Source organism: Podarcis liolepis (genome assembly GCF_965112155.1).
Source record: "Podarcis liolepis genome assembly, chromosome: 6".
NCBI lineage: Eukaryota > Metazoa > Chordata > Lepidosauria > Squamata > Lacertidae > Podarcis > Podarcis liolepis.
In genome coordinates, this window is record NC_139559.1 from 13,217,287 (window position 1) to 13,239,770 (window position 22,484).

Consider the following 22,484-nt stretch of genomic DNA (forward strand, 5'->3'; position numbering starts at 1 on the left):
TAGAGCAGGCCCACGGAAGTGAACGGGCCTAAATTAGTCACGTCTCTTGGTTTCAGCGCGCCTGCCTCACGCCGGATGCAACCCTCTTGTTTTGATATACCCCTCCCCCTCGGTTCCACTTCGGATTTCTTCGCAGTAATCTTGCTAGATCATTGGTTTCCTTTTCCTTCTGAGAGAAATCTAGCTAATTTTCGTGGAAATACCGTATTTGCTTCGTTCGCCTTTTTAACTGCTGTGCCCCTTGGGTTATTTTACCCACCGGTTTCCACATTGGGGATAGAAACATAAAAACAGACCCCCGTTTGCAAATGTTTCTTGTCAGCCTGCAAGGGAAGGGAGGGGACAGTGGGTGACATTTGCCTAAGGGAGGTTATACAAACGGTTTAAAATAAGTCAATTCGTTTTACAAGTCTTCCTTGAGTATTTTGGTCCACTTGAACTTCATGGAGACAAGAAACTGCTGCTGTTGAGTTTTAGCTTAGACTGCATTTTTCCAGGCAAGTGTTAACCCCAGCTTATCTACTGTAAAACTCTCCCTTGTTGCCCCAAATTCTTACTAGCAGTTATGCAGCATACAGCAGCTTTTTCATACTGCTGTAGCATGGTTGTAGTTGCTTTGATAATTGCTGCTGCTAGGCAACTGCCAAAGAAATGATAAAAGGCCTTCAAAGGGATTAGATTGCTGGATCTTGCCTAGTCATACCTGTTCCTGTGCCTTTAAAAGCATGCTGACCTGAAGTAATCAGAATATGAAGTTTTTCACTACACGGGGCTAAGCATTATCACATTAGTTTCTGCACACCTAACCATCATTAAAGGCACAGCTAGGGACAGTTTCAAACTTTGTCAGTCCTAGAAAAGAAGACCATCAATATGTTTTTTGTTGTAGGAACAGAGTTATCCCAGAATGAAAAATAAATAAACGTGTAAACTCCAAGGCAATTTGTTCATTGTTCATTCAAAACATATAAACAAACATGATTTGGGTTGCAACTGAGGGAGGTTACAGATTGCATACATTTTTATTGCCTGTGCAAGAAAAAAGGAAGGAATGTTACTCCAAAAGTTCAAAATTACGTACATTGGCTAATAAACCTAATGGCATTGGGTTGGATCTAATCCTAACCAGCTCCCTAGCCTGGCAGGGTTTTATGGAGCAATAGGGCCACTTCTATATCTGCAGCCTTGCTATGCATGTCAGACGGAACGGGCAGTGAAATTGCTTCTGCAGCCTGGCACTGCAGTTGAGCCTGATAACAGGTGGAAGGAGGACCCCTATGGCAGTGCAGTGATGCTGGTGTGACTGCAGATGGGGGTCCAACAGCCGGCAGGCTGGGTGGAGGGATACTACCCCCCCCCCAAGGCCTGGTAAAAGGAGATTTGAGTTGCTCTGTCAGGTGTGGTTAGTGTGAAATCAATGGGATTTAAGTGAATGCACTATTTTTAACTTGAAATCAGCCAACAATATTATAATAAACCATGGCAGTCCTAATTCCAGTGGAGTGGTGAAGATATCCCACTAAATTACCAGGTTCACTTCTTGGGAGTGCTTCTGGATGTGTGCCTACTGGATAGCTAGGCTAAGGCTGTGACCAGCTCATACTGAGCTTCTAATAATCAAGTATGTCCCTTCTTGGAAAATGGGGGTCTAAACTCAATGTTGATACATGGCCTAGTAAACATGACTAGTTTGTTGAATGTGGAACTGCTCTTTAATATCTGGCATAAGGTTAGTTGCAGAGTTTTTAAGTAACTGCACACTGAGACTTTGGCTGAACTCTTGCTAAGAAGTAGCATTACTGAAAAAGACCTGCAGCATCAATCTACCAAATTTGATGGGTGCTGATCTTAAAGAAAGGAGGTGTTCAGATCCCTAAGGTATGCTGGGCCTGGACTGTAGGGATTTATTAACACATTGAAAAGTACCAGAAACTGTTGGAGAAGTCCTTGTGTATTAATGTTTTTATCTATTGTTGCCTTTAGCAAGCAGGCATACTTCATCAGTTGTAGCTTCTGAACCGTTCTCAAAGACAACTGTTATAGTATGCATAACTTGCAATGTTTGCATGTATACTTGGAAGAAGTTGACTGTTCAATGGGGCTTATAACACTACTACATAAAATGAATCAATATTCATTGATGCAGTCAGATTTTGAAGCAGAAATAGGTTTTGATTGCCACAAATAATCTTAAAGAACACATCATTTTAACCATCGGTTTACTTCTATATTTTTATTGTGTTTTTGATATTACTGATAAAATGTAACTTTTCACAGTTGTAGTGTACAGTATATTTATATTAATTAAAATTAGATTTTATATTAATTAAAATCTGCATTTCCTCAATTTTTTGCCTCTCAGGTTAAGTATATGAAACTGTCAAAATGCCTGTTAGGAGGCGGGAAGGACAGGTATGTGCTGCTCTGTATCTATTCTGAGTTGTTTTTGTTTTAATAGCTTAGCCTTTTACATTACCAAATAATAGTTTTACGGACATAAGGTATTTGTATGTTTTTAATAGTCTGTACAGGCCTTATACATTATTATTCCCAAGAATGATTTTTTTGTTCAATCCAGACCCCAAAGAGTTGTAGCAATTGATCTATTTGATGTTTGATGTTTGATGTTTAGCTCACCCTTTCCTCCCCCCCCCCCCCGCTTTGAATGTGCATAAAATAATAAAACTAGTGGAACTACTGCAGTATAATTGAATACACACATGGTTACCCAAACCACTATATATCTTCCAAGTATCTTTGATTCAGGAACAGGTACCGTATTTTTCGCCCCATAGGACGCTCCGTCCCATAGGACACACCTAGTTTTTTGGGGGGGAAATAAAGGAAAAAAAATTCCCTTTATTTCCCCCCCAAAAGCAGGTCGGGGAAACAGAACCAGGTCGAGGAACAGTGGGATGGCGGCGCTGCGCCTCCCTGCTGTCCCCCAAGCTTGTGGGGCTGGCCGATGTCTGCCCCGCGCGAGGGGCGCTCTGCATCAGGGCGCCCCCCCCTGCGGGGCCGGCAGGCTGCTATCCGCAGCGTGGGGAGCCTTGCCGGGAACTCCGGCAAGGCTCCCCACGCTGCGGATGTCTGCCTGGCGAGGGGGGCGCTCTGCTTCAGGGCGCCCCGCCCGCCGGGCGGCAGGCTGCTATCCGCAGCGTGGGGAGCCTTGCCGGGAATTCCGGCAAGGCTCCCCACGCTGCGGATGTCTGCCTGGCGAGGGGGGCGCTCTGCTTCAGGGCGCCCCGCCCGCCGGGCGGCAGGCTGCTATCCGCAGCGTGGGGAGCCTTGCCGGGAAGTCCGGCAAGGCTCCCCACGCTGCGGATGTCTGCCTGGCGAGGGGGGTGCTCTGCTTCAGGGCGCCCCGCCCGCCGGGGGCAGGCTGCTATCTGCAGCGTGGGGAGCCTTGCCGGGAAGTCCGGCAAGGCTCCCCACGCTGCGGATGTCTGCCTGGCGAGGGGGGCGCTCTGCTTCAGGGCGCCCCGCCCGCCGGGCGGCAGGCTGCTATCCGCAGCCTAGACATCCCTGCCGGACCTCCCGTAGGGCTGCCTAGGCTGCGGATGTGTTCCTGAAGCCTGGAGAGCGAGAGGGGTCGGTGCGCACCGACCCCTCTCGCTCTCCAAGCTTCAGCAAAAGCCTGCATTCGCCCCATAGGATGCACCCAGATTTCCCCTTCATTTTTGGAGGGGAAAAAGTGCGTCCTATAGGGCGAAAAATACGGTAATTGTTTCTGAATTCCTAAGGAACGTGTACAAATGCATACATAGAGCTTCTACATGATATCCCCCTCCTTTGATTTCAGAGAAAGGGGCTGCATTGTCTGTACATGCCTTTTCTTATATATACAGCTGTCTCTTCCATTGATTTGAATGGAGAAGCCACTGTGAGCATGGAAACTTTGAGTTGTGTCCAGTGTAGTACTACTTGAGCATCCCATCAGCGCAAGGATTTCTGCTTGCACAATGGAATCTTCCCCCTTTCCAGTCATTGCTATTAACAGTAACATCTTTCTAATATTTTGCACTATACATCTCTTTTATTTTTAAAAAAGCCAGAAAAGCATTTTAGTCCTAATTAAAAGATTGATTAAAAATACAGATTTGCATAAGATTTGTCACTGTGCTCAATTTAACTGAAGTATTAAGTAGTAGTATTTGTGTGTTTTTTCCCCATTCTGACAGCTGGAAAAATGTATAGATGATGCTACAAGAAAAAATGACTTCCAAGCATTGGAACAGTTCTTGGAAACTGATTTTTCTGGTGGCATTTCTCACAAATGCAGCAAACAGTTTCTCAATAAATTAGACAAACTTATATGCCAGGTAATGGATTTTTGTTTTTGTGTTACGTCAGTACATAGTGGAATATTGTATAAAATATTGTTTAGGGCAGTTTGAATTATAGGAGAACCATGGGGTTGATAGTATTATGAAGTATTGTTGATAGTATTCTGCCTCTTTGAGATGAAAATTGTTGTGAGTTTGCAGACTCCATATTTCTGTTAATCTCTCAGCACAAAATCACATTTGAACCTACTCAATGTTTTCTAAGTTCTTCTCCATTGTCCTTTTGTCAACAGACAGATGTGTTGGGTGGGAACAGGCGAGATGTCTTTTAAGTTCTATTGCATTGCCCTCTCTTTGTTCGCTTTTAAATGGACTGTTAAGATTGTTTCATCATAGCATGCATTTTACAGTAAAAGCATCGTTATGCTTTTATTCTGCTGCTGTTTACATATTTATCCAGTTATAATGGCATTTTAGGAGTAAAAATGTTTTTTGGGTGTGATTTACAATTTGGGTGGTGCTGTGGTCTAAACCACTGAGCCTATTGGGTTTGCCGATCAGAAGGTTGGCAGTTTGAATCCCCCTGACGGATTGAGCTCCCATTGCTGGGTCCCAGCTTCTGCCAACCTAGCAGTTCAAAAGCACGCCCAAAAAGTGCAGGTAGATAAATAGGTACCGCCGTTTCCGTGCACTGCTCTGGTTTCTGTGTTCCTTTGTGCCAGAAGCGGCTTAGTCATGCTGGCCACATGACCCAGAAAAAAAACTGTCTGCGGACAAACGCTGGCTCCCTCAGCCTGTAAAGCGGGATGAGTGCCGCAACCCCAGAGTCGTCCGCAACTGGACTTAACTGTCAGGGGTCTTTTACCTTTACCTTTTTAAGATGACTTTGATTTTATCATAAAAAGTGATGTAAAATTCAAATTTCTTTGTGGAGACAAGCAGTTTCTTTTTTTAAAGAAAAATGCTTATTTAAATATGTGACTTCAAGGGGTCGGGGCCCTCCAAAATAGTTGTGAAGGTGGTGCTGGTGTGGGGCAAGGAGGGAATCGGCAACATTTCTGCCACCCCCATATCCCCTCAGATTCTTGGATCTTATCTTTTTCTTCTTTTGGATGGAAGGAAACCTTCATTTGTGGCTGACAAGTCTGAATCCAACCCATTGTTTTCATCCTGTTAAGTAAAGTTTTTTGTATAATTACTGAAAATTTTGTTTTTCAATTTTCAGGGACTTGACAATGAAGAAGTCAAGAATGTTTCCACTATGTTGAATACTCTTCTGAAACAAGGCAGAAATATAACCATATTAGGGGAAATTGGGTTTCCAGCAATGGTAGAATATGGTCTTGTTCAAAAGATAAGTATAGGAAATTCAAAAATATTTCCTAGGAGTAATTAGAGATAGAGTACAGTGGTACCTCGGGTTAAGAACTTAATTCGTTCTGGAGGTCTGTTCTTAACCCGAAACTGTTCTTAACCTGAAGCACCACTTTAGCTAATAGGGCCTCTTGCTGCTGCCGTGCCGCCAGAGCACAATTTCTGTTCTCATCCTGAAGTAAAGTTCTTAACCCGAGGTACTATTTTTGGGTTAGCGGAGTCTGTAACCTGAACCGTCTGTAACCCGAGGTACCACTGTAATAGCAACATATTGGACGTCCATTTGATTTGAGTGCTGAACAGTGATTTAAAACTGATAATGGCTCCTTGTATGGGACGCGGGTGGCATTGTGGGTTAAACCACAGAGCCTAGGACTTGCCGATCAGAAGGTTGGTGGTTCGAATCCGCAGTCCTAGCAGTTCAAAAGCATGTCAGAGTGCAAGTAGATAAATAGGTACCGCTCCGGTGGGAAGGTAAACAGCGTTTTCATGTGTTGCTCTGGTTCGCTTAGTCATGCTGACCACATAACCTGGAAGCTGTACGCCGGGTCCCTCGGCCAATTAAGCGAGATGAGCGCCACAATCCCAGAGTCGGTCACGATTGGACCTAATGGTCAGGGGTCCCTTTACCTTTACCTATATGTATCACTAAATCATAATGATGATTAATCATAATGATCCTGCTCCCCAATAATTGTATCAGTCATTTGAGTGGAGAGGGAATGAGCCCCGTCCCCAGGCTGATTTGCATGAGTGGGGGGCAGTTATGTGCCTATGTGTTTTTCTCTTCTCTCTCTCTCTCACTCATTCTCTTTTTCTTTATGCAAGCATGTGTGATAAACTGTGTTGACCACACCTACCACAGGCATGAGGCAAAGTTGGCCATGAGTGCACATTGCCCTTGCGCCAAAAGAAGGCTTGTTACCTTTGGTTTTCAATTGGAAAACAGCCTGGTGAATTCTAGAAATAATAATAACTTTTAAATGTATACTTATACAAACCTTTTATGTTTTCTCTACATGGTAAATTGGTTTGAAAAGGCTCAAGAAATTATCCAAAATACAGTAAATGAAAAGAATGACAAATTTGCCACTCTGTTTGAAGACTTCTTTGATGTTCTTATGGTAAATATGTACCTCTTGCATTGTTCCATAAACTGACATGTATTTATTAAATATTTATAAGATGTGTTGTTGTTTAGTCATTTAGTCATGTCCGACTCTTCGTGACCCCATGGACCAGAGCACGCCAGGCACTTCTGTTCTCCACTGCCTCCCGCAGTTTGATCAAACTCATGCTAGTAGCTTCAAGAACACCATCCAACCATCTCATTCTCTGTCGTCCCCTTCGCCTTCTGCCCTCCATCTTTCCCAACATCAGGGTCTTTTCCAGGGAGTCTTCTCTTCTCATGAGGTGGCCAAAGTATTGGAGCCTCAGCTTCACGATCTGTCCTTCCAGTGAGCGCTCAGAGCTGATTTCCTTCAGAATGGAGAGGTTTGATCTTCTTGCAGTCCATGGGACTCTCAAGAGTCTCCTCCAGCACCATAATTCAAAAGCATTAATTCTTCGACGATCAGCCTTCTTTATGGTCCAGCTCTCACTTCCATACATCACTACTGGGAAAACCATGGCTTTTACTATACGGACCTTTGTTGGCAAGGTGATGTCTCTGCTTTTTAAGATGTTGTCTAGGTTTGCCATCGCCTTTCTCCCAAGGAGCAGGCGTCTTTTAATTTCGTGACTGCTGTCACCATCTGCACTGATCATGGAGCCCAAGAAAGTAAAATCTCTCACTGCCTCCATTTCTTCCCCATCTATTTGCCAGGAGGTGATGGGCCCAGTGGCCATGATCTTCGTTTTTTTGATGTTGAGCTTCAGACCATATTTTGCGCTCTCCTCTTTCACCCTCATTAAAAGGTTCTTTAATTCCTCTTCACTTTCTGCCATCAAGGTTGTGTCATCTGCATATCTGAGGTTGTTGATATTTCTTCCGGCAATCTTAATTCCGGCTTGGGATTCATCCAGCCCAGCCTTTCGCATGATGAATTCTGCATATAAGTTAAATAAGCAGGGAGACAATATACAGCCTTGCCGTACTCCTTTCCCAATTTGGAACCAATCAGTTGTTCCATATCCAGTTCTAACTGTAGCTTCTTGTCCCACATAGAGATTTCGCAGGAGACTGATGAGGTGATCAAGCACTCCCATTTCTTTAAGAACTTGCCATAGTTTGTTTGCCACGGCAAGGCAGTGATCCATGAAGGGGTTTATAAGATGTATGTATCAAATATTTGGGGGAAAGCTTTTTTATGTAGCACATTTTTCGCTCTATAAGATGCACCAGACCATAAGACGCACCTAATTTTTGGAGGAGGAAAACAAGAAAAAAAATATTCTGAATCTCAGAAGCCAGAACAGCAAGAGGGATTGCTGCGCAGCGAAAGCAGCGATCCCTCTTGCTGTTCTGGCTTCTGGGATGGCTGCGCAGCCTGCATTTGCTCCATAAGACGCACACACATTTCCCCTTACTTTTTAGGAGGGAAAAACTGAGTCTTATAGAGCAAAAAATATGGTACATTATTTTAACTCATTGGTCATAATTAAATACTGTATCTAAACTTTAAGAAAACAAGAAATCCAACTGTATTAAAAAGACAATTAGATATTCATTGTTTATCCCATATGCAGATAAAGGATATCATGTTCAAAATTTATATTTGGTTATTTCAAATGTAAACTATAGCTATGCACATATAAGCAATCTCATTAGGTTGTCTCTTCTCTTCTCTTCTTGTCCATTTCCTCTTCTTTTTCAGCATAATTTTGTGAAAATATAGTTATTACATGTGTATTTTTCTGGAGTCTGCCTAAACAGAAAACAATTCTAAAGATTTCTCATTGATAGCAGAATTCAGTGACTTTGGGGCACCCAGTTTTTGCTGATCCTTCCTATTCACTGCAGCCTGTCTGTTTCCTGAAAAGCTGCTTCCTTAAATGCTGTGCCTCTGGGTTTAGCAAAATTCAGGTTCTGCCTTGGATGAATGGAATTGCTTTTTAATAGCACAAAGTCACCATTGGATACAATCCATTTCCACAAATAAAGTAGTAGTCCTGATTGTGCAGAGTGATTTTAATATGTTGTTTATTTAAATTGTAGATAGTACATGATACCAGCAGTAAAGGTATGCATGAAACTAATTACTATAATTATATTTATTATATTTCTAGTTGCATATACTTTTAGTTCTATACGTGTTTTGCTTAATCAGTAATGAGTGCATTCTATATATTACAGTCAAATAGCCTAGATGCTGGGCTGGGGGAAGGCATTTCCACATTGTCAAAAAGAGAAAATGCATCCCAAAAAGTGGCAGGGAGAGGAAATAGACTTACATAAACTGCATATACTGATTTATGTGGAGAGAGGAAGAAAGAAAAATTGATGGATGCACATTTAGGCTGTGTACACACAACTGGCTTAAAATGCAGCCAAGTCATTTTTTCCCAATTTGGATGAATCTGGTTTCATCTTCTTACAAAATGGATTGTGGCTAATTTTGTGTGTGCTTCCAAAAACAGTGCTGGGAGTTCACTGGATGAATAGTAAATAGGAGGATGTACACAGCTTTAGGTATTTTTACAGTAATTTAAATAGAAATGCAGTACATTTCACTATAATGGGGAACACAGTGATCAGGCAAACTGCGCTTGCTTAGTTTGCTGTCCAGATGTTGTGTGTTGGTGGGTCTCTTCAAGAAACCTACTGCCCCTTCTTATAATTCTTTATCTTTAAAGTTGACTTGGACTAGACAGCTCTTCAAATAGAAGGCTGTCTTATATAAAGTAAGACACATGGCGACCTTATTGGATTATGAAGTTTCAGATAATCTACAAGCTTTGAAAGATGCTAAGTTTGTGGCTCTCTGTAGAAATGAAAAGGACTACTGTTGAATCATTATAGAGAAAGAGGCTGCAATCCTCTATACAGTCTTCTTAAATCCTATTGATTTAAGATTTAAGCAGCCCAACTTTCTACAGAGATGCAGCCAAAAGCTCTAGCAAATGAGCTTTACTGTTCCTTGTTCCTTTCAGGTTGCATAAATTAAAGATGGCTGAAATTTAGAATGCTTGTATGTTAAATTCCTGTTTGTTTTGTGTCACTTCAGACAATCAATATTTATAAAGCTTGCTTGCTTTCTAAATGAAAGGCTTTAAAAGTGTTTATTCACAGTATAATTGCCAGGTTTTTTTGAAATATAATCATATGGCTTTGTAGAGACTTATGTAAATGATATATTACAATATTTGTTTAGGTAAAATACAAGTACTAGAAAATTTTGTTTTGCGAACATGCACACTTGCTACCGATAAAAGAATTAACATTTATATTCAGCAGGAGGTAAGAAATTTCTTTCTTCTGAACAATGTTAGGTTTTAATGATTATCCCCTGTTACCTGGTGTATTTTAAAAAATATTTTATTCAGTTTTTTAAAAGACAGTATAGAAATAATGCACATATACCTACTTCTCTGATCTCTGTGTCCATTTGTTTTAACGTGTTTATTTTGATGCATTTCTTCTATATATTTTTGAAAAATGTTTGTCTGCTAGCACTATCCCATTTTTATAATTTAAATAAATTAACATCCATTTTTTTCTCAAGCACTTTAAAGAACATTTCCTTTTTTTCTTTCTCATGTAATTTCTGTTGTTCTTTGGCTACTCTATCAGCACATAGCTGATATCATAGCTGACATACCAGCCACTAGGGTTGACTTTTGAAAAGTGCTTTTGTATTTTTAGCGATGCTTCATTGTGTATAGTCGGCCACATACTTGTCCAACAAAGGCCTGACTTTAGTTAGTTTATCCAGACTTTAGCAGAGGAGAATTTCTCTTGCTCCACTAAACTGATAACCCTGTGTTGTACCCTTAGACTCAGATTTATATATTACAGAATAAACATTTAAGATCTGCAGTCATTAAGATCAAGATTCTTAAGTTACATTGTTTTAATGGACAACTAAAGATATTCTTTCACCTAATGCATCACAAATATTTCTTGTTCTAATGTGGTTAATTTTCAATCATTTATTTTTATTATCCTTAGGCAGTAAGAAAATTGAACACAATGCTTGATTCTATGCCCCGAGATACTAGAAAGAAAATTATTTCTACAGAGGAAATGCAAGAAGTCATGTAATTATTTAATCTTTAATATAATTACATAAGTCTTTTCCCTTTTCATAAAACTAGAACCTTGGTAAGAGAATCTAATTTTGAGGCAAAATCATTTTGTTGGCATGGCTTAAAATATTCTTTAGGCACAATCCAGCCTCTGGGTTAAGCATTTCTAGAAAGCTGCTCTTAGAAGGCAGTATCAAAGAAGAAAGATCACAAGATGCTGGTGTAAGGAAAGTCAGTGTAAATTAATGCAGAAATCTCAGCCAGATCAAACATGACAGATGGCCAACCAACCTCTGCTTAAGAACCTCCAAGAAAGGAGAGCCCATCACTTCTCATGAGAGTCTGTTCCACTGTCAAACAGCTCTTACTTTTCTGTTCTTCCTGATGTTTAGTCAGAATCTCTTTTCTTGTAACTAGAATCCATTGCTTCGGCTCCTATCCTCTGGAGCAGGAGAAAACAAGCTTGCTCCATGTGACAACCCTTGTGATATTTGAAAATGGCGATTATATCTCCTCTCAGTCTCCTCTTTACCAGGCTAAACATACCCAGCTCCCTCAAGTGTTCTGATAAAGATAGGCCAAACATTATTTTTATTTTTACAAAATCAGCCCAAAAATAAACAGAAAAGATGACTTTTTGGAATAAGATATTCTTAATTGTGGATATCACCATGAAGGGGATGCATTAATCATTAAACAAAAGTATATAATTTAAAAACAAAAAAGAAAAACACCTGAATCATAATATTTTGTTTTGCAGGAATGATATGGGAAAGAGAATTTTGGAAGCTGGGGGTAAGTGCAGAGGACACTTATGTTTATTAGCTTAGATAATGTAACAGGAGTAGTTTTGCTATTGTGCCCATATTGACAATGCTAGCAGTATAAAGAATTGCATTTGAACGTGAACATTTATTTGACAAAAGCATTCAGTTCACACATAAAAAGAACCCTCCCAGCTCTCACCTGGGAGCTTTCCCTCTTCCCCCAGCTTCTCACACTGCGAGATCCTCTCTACCCTGCCTCTCGTGCAAGGCCCTTCCATCACTTTCCTGTATGTCTCTTCCTTTAATTTAAGATAGGGAACTTCAAAAATCAAAACAGAAATATAGATAGAATTAACAGAAAGAAAATAATTAAAGATCATAGAAATGTAAGATAAGTAACTAAAACCAAAGAGAGAGCTCTTCTTATTCTCTGTTTGCCAATTATGTAGATAACAATTATTCAAAATATGTACTTCATGTTAATATCCAGCTGTATTAAAGTTCAGCCTTTTCACAATCTGCTAGGTGTTGTTTTCTTCATTTTCAATCCGAGGCATCTCAAATTTGCCTTTTTCCACTCTTTGAATAGGAGATCCCCATTGGCACTCAAGGACCCTAGTTATGCAGCATCTTCATATAAAAAAACAAAAACCCTACTGAGTACGCTCAGTCCTCACTGGGGTGTTTTAGAGGCTTTTCCCTCTAAAGGTTATACCTACTTCTGCAAACCTTGAGGTCCCCCAAATCATACTCATGCTCCCTTTTTGTTTCTCAGTAGCCCAGTTTGTTTCTCAATAGCCCAGATAGCTACATGGCTATCATAACCCATTACCTTTATGCAATATATCATACATTGTATCATTTTTTTAAAATTTAAGCAACTAGTTAGCAAGTGTAATATTTATCCCTGGAAGGAGGTTTTATGCTAATATTCCTCTCATACATTATAGACTATGACCTCCAAGTTGCCATTACAGAAGCTTTGTGCAGAATGACATCAGAAAAACAGAGGCGAGAACTCGCAAGCCAGTGGTTTTCAATGGAGTTTGTTAGTAATGCATTTAAAGAAATTAAGGATTCTGAGTTTGAAACAGTAAGTCACATTCAAATACTGGGTATTTCAAAGCAAAGGTATGATTGCAATACTTATGCTGCTTTTCTCCTTAACAGGATTGCAGAAAGTTCCTTAACCAGGTGAATGGCATTTTTGGAGACAAAAGAAGGTATGAAGTTAGCAATGAACCACCCTAAGATTGTTTGATGTCAGGCGGTATAGAAATGTGATTAATAAGAATAGTAACGGAAAGCACTTTTTTAATTGGAGAAGAATTCAACATTAGATATATATACACATGCAATGATATGACTTGACCTTTCATAAGGTCATAACGCCTTGTTTGTGGGATCTGCACTGGCTGCTAAACTGCTTCCAAGCCAAGTTTGGCAGTTTGATAAGGCCCTATACTGGATGTAGTCAGATTACCCAATGGGTCACTGCTTTCTGCAGAAAACTGTCTTATTAAAGTCTGCAAAATATCAGAAACCTGCTCCACAGCAACCCAGAACAGCAGTATCATTGTGGCTGCCGGTTCTTTGTGGAAAAGCAATCTTGTTAAGATATGACAAGTACCCACTTTTTGCAGTTTGTTCCTTCTTTTGCTTGAGGCAAGAAACTTAATCTCTCTAATAGAATCTTCCAACCAGGTGGGGAAAATATATATAAACTTTTTTTTAGGAAATATTTTGTCCATAAGCAGGACTTTAATTATTTCCCATTTGAAAAGGTAATGGAAAGTGGGAACAATTATCTGTGTGAGTAGTGAGATGGGAAATGAACATATCTTCATTCTGTAAATACTTTTTTGACAGGGTTTTTACCTATCCTTGTTTATCAGCTATGCTTTGTGAACATGAGGTAAGTTTATTTCTTTTGACTTGTGTATCTTTTGTTTTTTTAGATCTATTGGTGTTTTTGTTTAAAATTGAAACAGAGATATGTGTTTGATAGATTGTCAAAAAATTAGAGGTTCTTTGGAATGAAAAGGCAAATGAGTTATTATGACATTGGAGATTTGACATCAACATAAAATTCTGGGCCAATTTGGACCTGGCATTCCTTGTTTATTAAATTTAATAATGTTGAAATGAGTGTTTGACTAGTGTGCTCCCCCACATCTCTTCCTTTTAAACATTGTCCTCTTGGCATCTTAGTCACAGTTCCCCATTTTCTTTGAAATGGAGAACTATGTTTTGATGTCGGTTTACTAACAGTTTGATCCTGGTTAGTAAATTAATATTTCCTGTTTCAAATGTAATTGGGAACAATAGTTTTAGGGGACCAGGAATGAAGTTCTGAATATGATGTGCAAGATAAAGGGTTGCGTATACAGGCCTTACCTGTTCAATAAAACTGTTGTGTTAATCTTACACCATTATACATGCATTTATAATTTTATATTTGGATTGAATTTCCTTTAGCTACAGATCCCAGCAGATGACAACCTTGAAGAATTTTGGATTGATTTTAATACTGGTAGCAAAAGTATATCCTTCTACGTTGCTGCGGATGATGGCGTAGGTTAAGTTTTCTTATTGTATTAATTCTTTAGGGGTAGTTTAGTAGTTAAAGAAAATCAGTTAAGCTCTGCTGTGAAGGTACATTAGAGTAGCTGAGTGGATTTAGTAGATGTAGACTTTTTTCAAAACTACACTAGGTGTGGCAAGGGCCTGCATGGATTTTTATAGTCCTTGTCCTGCTCCTCCCCCAGCTGATGTGTCCATATACTCAATCAAACGTACCAGGTTTCCTAGCCCACGTGCCCACTTTGGATAGTTGGGGGAAGGGAGCAGGTATACAAAAGTGAGTGGAAAGTGGCACCTGTAACAGAAAAAACTGGCAGATCACTTAGAGATTTGGTTGACATGCTGGTCCATGATCCTCCAGGAAAACTAGAGCTCCAGGAGAACTAGTTGTTAACCTGAAATGTATGCCTTTTAACACCATATTATGCAAGCAAACAAAAATACAGTAAGAACTTTCATCCCTTTTCATCAAATGTTATTTTTAGGGTCATCAGTGGGAAACTGTTTGCATCCCTGAAGAAGAAGTAAAAACATACATTATTGAAGGTATTAAGCACATAAATTTATTTCTTATTCACAGTTAACTGTTTCTATTAAACGGGAAGGCTGGGATTCATAATGAACCAATGGTATGATCATTACTCATTTCTTTTTTTAAAAAAACAACCCTAGTTTATTTGAATGCTGCATGCTTCTGCAATTCTTACAAATAATTAACATATAAGTAATAACAATTTAATATGAACACACTTCATTGTTGCCTAGAGAAAGACAATAAGAAATTGTTGACAATACATTTACACAATCCAATGTCTGTGGGTATCCAAGAAGGAGAGAAAATAATACTGCATTTTGATTCGGCATTGGAAATTGTGGATGCAGCGTTGAAGGTTTATGGTGCCTATAAACGTCAGGTAAAAGCGAACCAATTTCCTTTCTCAACTATCCTCTATCTAGCAACTGAAACAAAAATGGACGTTTCACTTTTGAGTGATTATAGTTCTTTTCATAGTTGGTTCTGTTTCTATTTATGCATTGCCAGTTATTCCTAAATGAACACCGCATGCAAGCACTTGTCACAAATTAATCTAGGGTTTTCCAGTTCTGAAACTGCCGCAGAATAAAGCAGTGGTGATTTGTGTAGGCAACTGTTGAGCAAAATGGGGGAAAGAATAGAAATGTACAATAAATTACCTTTTAAATGAGAAACAGTCTAATACAGGGGTCACAAATAATTTTGGTCCACATTTCAAATTTTGAGATAGTACTGGGGGCACTGGTTACAAAATTGCTGCTATGGGTGTGGGCATGCCAGAACACAAAACTAGAGACAGCCATCCCTAATCACCTTATGCTTACCATTGGAAGTCAGCTATGTCCTGGTCTTGATTGTGGAGATCACACAATATTAATTTCACACGCACGTACATATTGCTGCTGTCTAATAGTAACAGGAAGCATTCTTCCGTACCAGGAAGAATATACAAGGTAGACACACCATAGTCTCGCATTTCACAGAAATCACATAGAAGGTAGCTGAACATTTTGCCCCATCACTTTCTTTCTAGGAGGGCTAAAGACTTTCTTTTTAAATAAAAGTTCAGAAATCTGAGGCCCCTGCTGAGGGACACCAGTAAAAGTGCTGTGGCACCATGGGTGCTGTTTTAGCCTAATATAAGGCTCTAAGCTAACATGTGATACAACAATTCAAACATACAGTCCTCACAAAAAAATGCATACACACTTTTCCTGAAAGCTCCTGAACAAGCGGAAGCAATTTCCAGTGAGTTGGAAATGGAAAAAGGGAAAGCTTTTCAGATCCATATTGACAGTTTCCCCCACAACAATGTTGTGAATTAGTCATTGTCCAAGAGAAAACACAAAAGAGGTCTCATAATAAAGCCCTTTATAATCTAAAAAGTGCATTATTTCTTTGTGTAAAGAGCCTAAACTGCAAAAATAAAGTTTCCCCTACTTACCATAAATTATTTTTATTTTGTATTTTCTGTTATATAGTGGTACCTCTGGTTAAGAGCTTAATTCGTTCTGGAGGTCCGTTCTTAATCTGAAACTGTTCTTAACCTGAGGTACCACTAATGAGGCCTCCTGCTGCCGCCGTGCCACCGCCCATCCTGAAGCAAAGTTCTTAACCTGAGGTACTATTTCTGGGTTAGTGGAGTCTGTAACCTGAGGTACCACTGTATTGTGAAATATTTACTACTTAAATTTTTCAGGGATTTACAAAGAAGAATACTATGTCAGTTGCCAAAACAACAGTACATGTCATTTTTGATGAAAGTGAATCACAGGTTTGTATTTCAGTTTATAATGTGATAATATTAAAAGCAAGCTTTTGACTAATAAATATTGAAGGTGTGCATTATTGTCTGAGATGGTGTATATTTTATCATTTCTTTATCTGTTCAAGTCTTTCTCATGAAAACCTTGTTATTCAAAAGCCTAAAAGTGACTTCATCCATTCACATTAAATCCCAGCAGAACAGCTGGATGTTTGCATGTGTGCATTTTAAACAAAATACTTTTGGGGCTACTATTTTATTCAGAATCTGCATGTGAGGGTTCAAATCCTACTTCCAATGTCATGCATAATTTTACACGCCTCAATCATGCTCCCCATTACTTGCCTTTTTTCTAAACTGAAAAGCACCCAAAATCAAAGCCTTCCCTTCTATTCTTTTATCCATTAACTTTATCTGAAATATTTTTAATAAATTGATTAGTATTGAACTGGGATTTTATTTTTTATTTTTTAAAATAAACAGGTTATTGTACCAGAAAGTCAAGTATCTCCTTTGGAAGAAAACTCCTGTAAACCACTGGAAGATAAAGAAACTCATTCCCCACCACATCAGTATCTTCAGACACAGAAAAATTTGAATCAGAAACTTAATAAGGGGGACTTGCAAACGGTTAAATCCAAGGTAATTTGTATAATAAAATGCAAAAGAAAATGATGCATATTACATTGCATGGTTAGATTGGCATTATTTTAAATTATGCTTTTCTGTTTTATTTCAAGATTAATCCAGGTAAAAGGAAAGTGTCTGAGGCATCAATGGTGGTGCTGTCTGCTGCCAGGTTGTCTATGCCAAGTCCATTACCAGCGGTTAATACTTGTAAGTTAGATGCAATGTTGTAAGGTGTAATTTACTGTTGTATTTGCCATCTGCTATGAAAAATGCCTTGTTTTTATAACACATCAACAATTATGATCAACATCTGGGACAGGGGAATAAAATACCCTTAATAAGATTTTGGGCAGAGCAATCCAGTACTCCAGTTATGCTAGGTGTGAGGGAGATACAACTCTGCTGTGTTGGCAGACAAATATATGCTTAACCTAGGAGGCAAGGGAAAAATACAACTCAGAAAACCCCAAACTGTACAAAAATGGCTGAAATACCCTAATCAGGGCTCTGCCTGCAACAATGGACATGAATTCACATAGATCAAAATAAGCCCTCAACACCCATCATAAGATGACAAGATGACACTGCCCTTACTTCTTGAACCCTGGTGACTCAGGCCACAGTGGCCCCACTACTCCCAGTCCTACAGGCAGGGGTTCAAGCCTTTCATGTTGCTCAAAAGCACAATTTTTTAGGACAATACTTCTCCATCTGGAGTTTTGCCACTGGGTGTGTGCAGGTCTTAGAACAACACTTGGGGACCAAGTCAGGCCTCATTGGGAATAGCCTCTCAGACCTGACCCCTGGTGCCTTTACTAGATTTGATCTCATGCTCTCTGCTACAGTCTATAAAGGGCATCCCCCACAATTTTAGGACCCAAAGCAGCCGTAACAGCTTTTTAGAATCATGCCAAGAAGCTCCTGGCTTCCTCAGCCACCACAAACCGCAAAAGAAGTCATTTCCGTGGGTTAAGGAAGCGTTAACTGGGTTGGGTAATGATTACAAGCTATGAGGAAGGCAGGAGAGCAGAATTGTGGGAGATGTAGTGAATCTCCTCAGTTTTTTCTCCTGTCTTGGTGAAAGAGTCCATTCCTTCCAGCTCTCTCTGTTTTTCTGCCTTCTTCCACTCCTCAAGTTGCAGAAGCTACTGCTCTCCCAGGAAACACTCGAGAAAAGTGCTCTCCACAGAAGCCATACTTGTTGCCTTGTTTGAACAGCTTTGCCTTATGGAGTGAGTAGGAAAAGCAAACTGAGTGAGGATATCTTCCTGCTACTGTAGTTGTTTGAAGGGGGGGAGATTCAAACCCAAAATAAGGCATAAAACAGCAACACCAGAAGCAACATAAATCATTGCACCCTTAAAGATTTTAATCTTTTAACTTTCTTTAATGCCTCCCTTCATGTGAAATATATCAAAGAAGGATGATTGTGCATATGTGATGACCTTTGATGTTAATAGAATGTATAGTTCCTTCCTCCTAAATCTCAAATGTTAATGTTGTATTCAGCACTTTCCAGCATTAAGTTGCAATGAAGCATCTTTTTATTTCAATTTTATCAGCCAGTAGTTGCTTTCTATTTACCTCAAATAACGGGCCTCCTTTATTGAGCCTGCTAATGGTTTCCACAAGCATTTTCTTATTCATTTATGTAGGACACAGGCTAGGCTCTGGCAAAACTCTGGGGAGGGGAGTCTATAATTATGGAGAAGCCAGAGAACAGTAATGTGTGCCTTTTCTGTTTGATATTGATTCATGGTGGTTTGAAATCAGGCGATGCTTTGATCTTAATTGTTGCAGAAGTAATTGAAAATTGCCTCATTTTGTGCAAAGTTGCCTCAACTAGGAAGCCAGTGATTTATAACTTAATAGTCAAAATCATTTTGCATTGTTGGCAGAAAGTTATAGTCATCTATGCTTTTGATGGCCCATTCTGTCATAAGGCAAATTGCAGTTATAGATACTGAGTACTCTTCAAAGGCACTATCAAATTACAGTAGCAGAGTCTTAAGCTTTTAAAGTCAATAAATGGTTAAATCTATATGTTGACTTTTAACTGTAATAAATCTTTACACCTGTCCTCCCTTTAAAGAGATGCCCTCTGTCCCCAGCCCTCTGTCCAGCCCTCAAAAAACACCTCTATGAGAGATACAAGATTTTGTGAGTGGTGCAAGGTGAGCTTCTTGGCTAAGAGGTGGGTTAGGAGCATAGGCAACTGGATTATATCAGGTTTGTCCATCTAGCCCAGCATTGTCAACTTTGACTGGCAATAGCCATGTTTCCAGACAGAAGTTTTTCTCATCACCTCTACCTGACCCCTTTAACTGGAAATGTGTTGGATTGAGTAGAACATGGGACCTTTTGCATGCAAAGAATGTGCTTGACCTCTACACTGTGGTTCCTCCACCTGGTTTTAGAATCCAGATCTTCCTCTCTGTCTCTTTCTTACATCACACTGTCTCTCAACACTAGAGTTGACCCCCATACATATTCCAATCTAGAAAACCAAGCAAGTTCATCAATATTCCTCTCACCTTTTAATGTTACATTTCTTACAGTGGGAGACAGATTTTCCTTAAAGACAGTAGTCCTAATAGCTGGATTGTAGTCCTAATAGCTGGATTGATCAGCTGCAGATTTGCCAAATTCTGATATTCACAATAGCTTTTTATGAAATGTACTTGAAGCTAAGAGATCAGCATAATATGAAAGTGGACATCAGTATTGTTTTGTGCCTGTAGTAGGCTTATATTTGAAATATGATTTATTTTTTAAAGCACTTTTATTGTAAGGTTAAGTTTCAAAGTGTATTGGCAAATCTTTCCAATGTGATCTTTGATGTTTCCCAAGTTGCTGACTTAAGGAAAGTGACTGTCATCTTAAATGCCAATCTCCCCCCCCCCCAAGCTCAGTTACACCTGGCTCTTAAAAGTTTAGAATGTGGCAGTCCTACTGTTCCATGACTATGCTCTGGGACTCTGACTTCAGCTCAGACACGGTCAGAACCAGGGGCAGAGACTCCGGAGCTGAGTGATATGTCCAAAACCTGAACATGTGCCCACTACCTGACCTAGATGATGACTAACTCTTAGTTTTCTGAACGCATCCTTCATGTCCACTAAAAGAAATGTTCGCAGCAACATTCCTGCTCTCTGCCTATATCTGTCTCTAATCCTATTCTAAAGTATAACTTTTTGGTTCGGCCAGCAGGATCTGGGTAGCCTGTGTTAATGTCTTTATTTGAATGAAACAATTTAATCTTCTCTAAACATTGCATTTGGTACTTCACATATGTCATTTTACATGCTGATCTCCATATTGATTCTGTAAATAAACATTTTTTCTATTTTTAAATTGAATTTGAGACTCCAAGGTGTTTGTGGTTCCCACAAGTAATTGAAGCAAGAAGAGGTATAGTGTGAGATCTCCCATGGCATGTAATGAGTTCCAGATTAAAGATTAAAACTGAGAGACGAATAGTTCTGCTCTGTTCAATATCCAAGTTGTAGTAAGCCCATTTGCTGCAGTTTTGGCACAAACAACACAGAACATGCAAACTTCATTAAAATAACTCAAATGTGGATTTGTTTCCAGCAACTCCACTGAAAAGCAGGGTTAAAGCACCTCTTCGAATGACGAGCTCTATGGGAAGAACTGATATTTTCTCAATAACTGAGGAAAGAGCAGTGAATTTCAATCAAGAAGATGATTATGCACCTCTATCTTCGGTTACCAAGTCTGTAAGAAAGGATAATTCTGCTGCAAAAAAGGTAGTTATATGTTTGCATAACTTAAGGTAGACTCACATGGAAGCTTCAAAACCACACAATAGTACTGGTTGAAGCTGGCAAAGAGCTGCCCATCCTTATGTGGGCTGGCTGGGACCAGATTTGTGATACTGGAGAACACATTGGCCAAGGATTTATGACATCACTATGGGACAGCTGGCCTACATTTTGAGTTTAGCCAGGTAGAAATCTCAAAGCCATTATTTTTGCTCTTACTGAATCCTTGTGTACACTGTTTGCTCCCTTTCAGAAGCATAATTTGTAGTTAAAATTCATGAAATAAATCAAGACTGAGTGGACTTTGGACTGCTTAACTGTATTGCAAAAATGATCATCATTAAATTCCAGACAAATGCAAACACAAAAGGCTAATTTTTATAGCACTCTCTGTATGTGCATGTCAATCCAGCCAACCTTCATTGAGCTTGGACTTTATCAGTTCTACTCCAAAGCCCCAAAGTGAAGGAGGATGTTGGAGGAAGATGTTTTTTGTCTGTCTGCTGTTGATTTTTTCGTTACCTAACATATCAATTTCCTTTTAATTACCGTATTTTTTGGCCCATAGGGCGCACCGGCCCATAGGGCGCACCTAGTTTTTTTGGGGGGAAATAAAGAAAAAAAATTATTTCCCCCCCCCAGGTGTGGGGCTGGGGCGGGGGAAACCCAAGCTTCCCCTGACCCCAGCTCCCAGAACAGGCAGCTCTCCACGGCTTGCGGAGAGCTGCGGGAAGCCCGAAGCCTGGGGGACGCTGAGCTCAGCGCGCCCCCAGGCTTCGGGGTGCAGGCAGCTCTCCCACGGCTTGCAGATAGCTTCCTGAAGCCTGGAGAGCGAGAGGGGTCGGTGCGCACCGACCCCTCTCGCTCTCCATGCTTCATCGAAAGCCTGCATTCGCCCCATAGGACGCACACACATTTCCCCTTCATTTTTGGAGGGGGAAAAGTGCGTCCTATAGGGCGAAAAATATGGTAGTCCAGGCCATTCACACTTACCTGCAAATAAATCCCATTGAACTCAATAGGATTTCCCTTGAGCAAGCATGTACTGCATGCATTGTACTGTAAGTTTTAAAAAAATGTTTATTATGTGATATTGATCTTTGAGAGTTTATGTATTTTGTGCTTGAACCTGTGAAACAGTTTGAACAATATTTGAGAAACTGAGATGAAAATAAAAGCATGCTAATTACATCAATAATTTTTTACAGCAAGCTCCAATTCAAAATGTTGAAAACATGCCTTATGAGGAAGAAGTTTTAAACACCAGTGAAAAACAAAAAGCAGGCAAGTTGCTTGACACGTTTCACTAGTTTTGCTTTTAAATTATTTTCATATTTGTCTCATTTCAGTTGATTGTATGTAGCACTTGCAGCTGAAGAGTGGGTTAAAAATGTTCTAAAAAGGAATAAAAATTGGATGCAAAATCTTTAACAAGATGAAAATTTTAATTCTAATTTTATGTCTATATTTCACTTAGATGAATTGATGGATATTGTTCCTGATTCTCAGCTGGTAGAAAGAAGTGACAAATCATTGTAAGTAATGGAAATAAATTATAAACAGTATATCTAA

The 22,484-nt window shown here is 39.7% G+C and overlaps 1 protein-coding gene across 3 annotated transcripts in view; it reads left to right on the top strand.

Annotated features, from left to right (window-relative positions):
* The window catches only part of SYCP2 (synaptonemal complex protein 2), a 46,450-nt gene that overhangs the window by 145 nt on the left and 23,821 nt on the right, over positions 1–22,484 (top strand). For 2 of the 3 annotated variants that reach the window (XM_083507324.1, XM_083507326.1), the window contains exons 2-21: positions 2,363–2,412; positions 4,182–4,322; positions 5,512–5,640; positions 6,680–6,784; positions 8,818–8,842; positions 9,974–10,059; positions 10,771–10,859; positions 11,608–11,642; positions 12,565–12,707; positions 12,785–12,837; positions 13,484–13,529; positions 14,093–14,188; positions 14,683–14,743; positions 14,963–15,111; positions 16,432–16,506; positions 16,981–17,139; positions 17,238–17,334; positions 20,722–20,897; positions 22,121–22,196; positions 22,390–22,447. In XM_083507324.1, the coding sequence (XP_083363450.1) occupies positions 2,386–2,412; positions 4,182–4,322; positions 5,512–5,640; positions 6,680–6,784; positions 8,818–8,842; positions 9,974–10,059; positions 10,771–10,859; positions 11,608–11,642; positions 12,565–12,707; positions 12,785–12,837; positions 13,484–13,529; positions 14,093–14,188; positions 14,683–14,743; positions 14,963–15,111; positions 16,432–16,506; positions 16,981–17,139; positions 17,238–17,334; positions 20,722–20,897; positions 22,121–22,196; positions 22,390–22,447 (1,826 nt within the window). In that variant the 5' untranslated portion in view covers positions 2,363–2,385. Of the gene's footprint in view, positions 819–2,362; positions 2,413–4,181; positions 4,323–5,511; positions 5,641–6,679; positions 6,785–8,817; positions 8,843–9,973; positions 10,060–10,770; positions 10,860–11,607; positions 11,643–12,564; positions 12,708–12,784; positions 12,838–13,483; positions 13,530–14,092; positions 14,189–14,682; positions 14,744–14,962; positions 15,112–16,431; positions 16,507–16,980; positions 17,140–17,237; positions 17,335–20,721; positions 20,898–22,120; positions 22,197–22,389; positions 22,448–22,484 lie in introns of all 3 variants that reach the window. The other variant, XM_083507325.1, reaches the window with a different exon arrangement.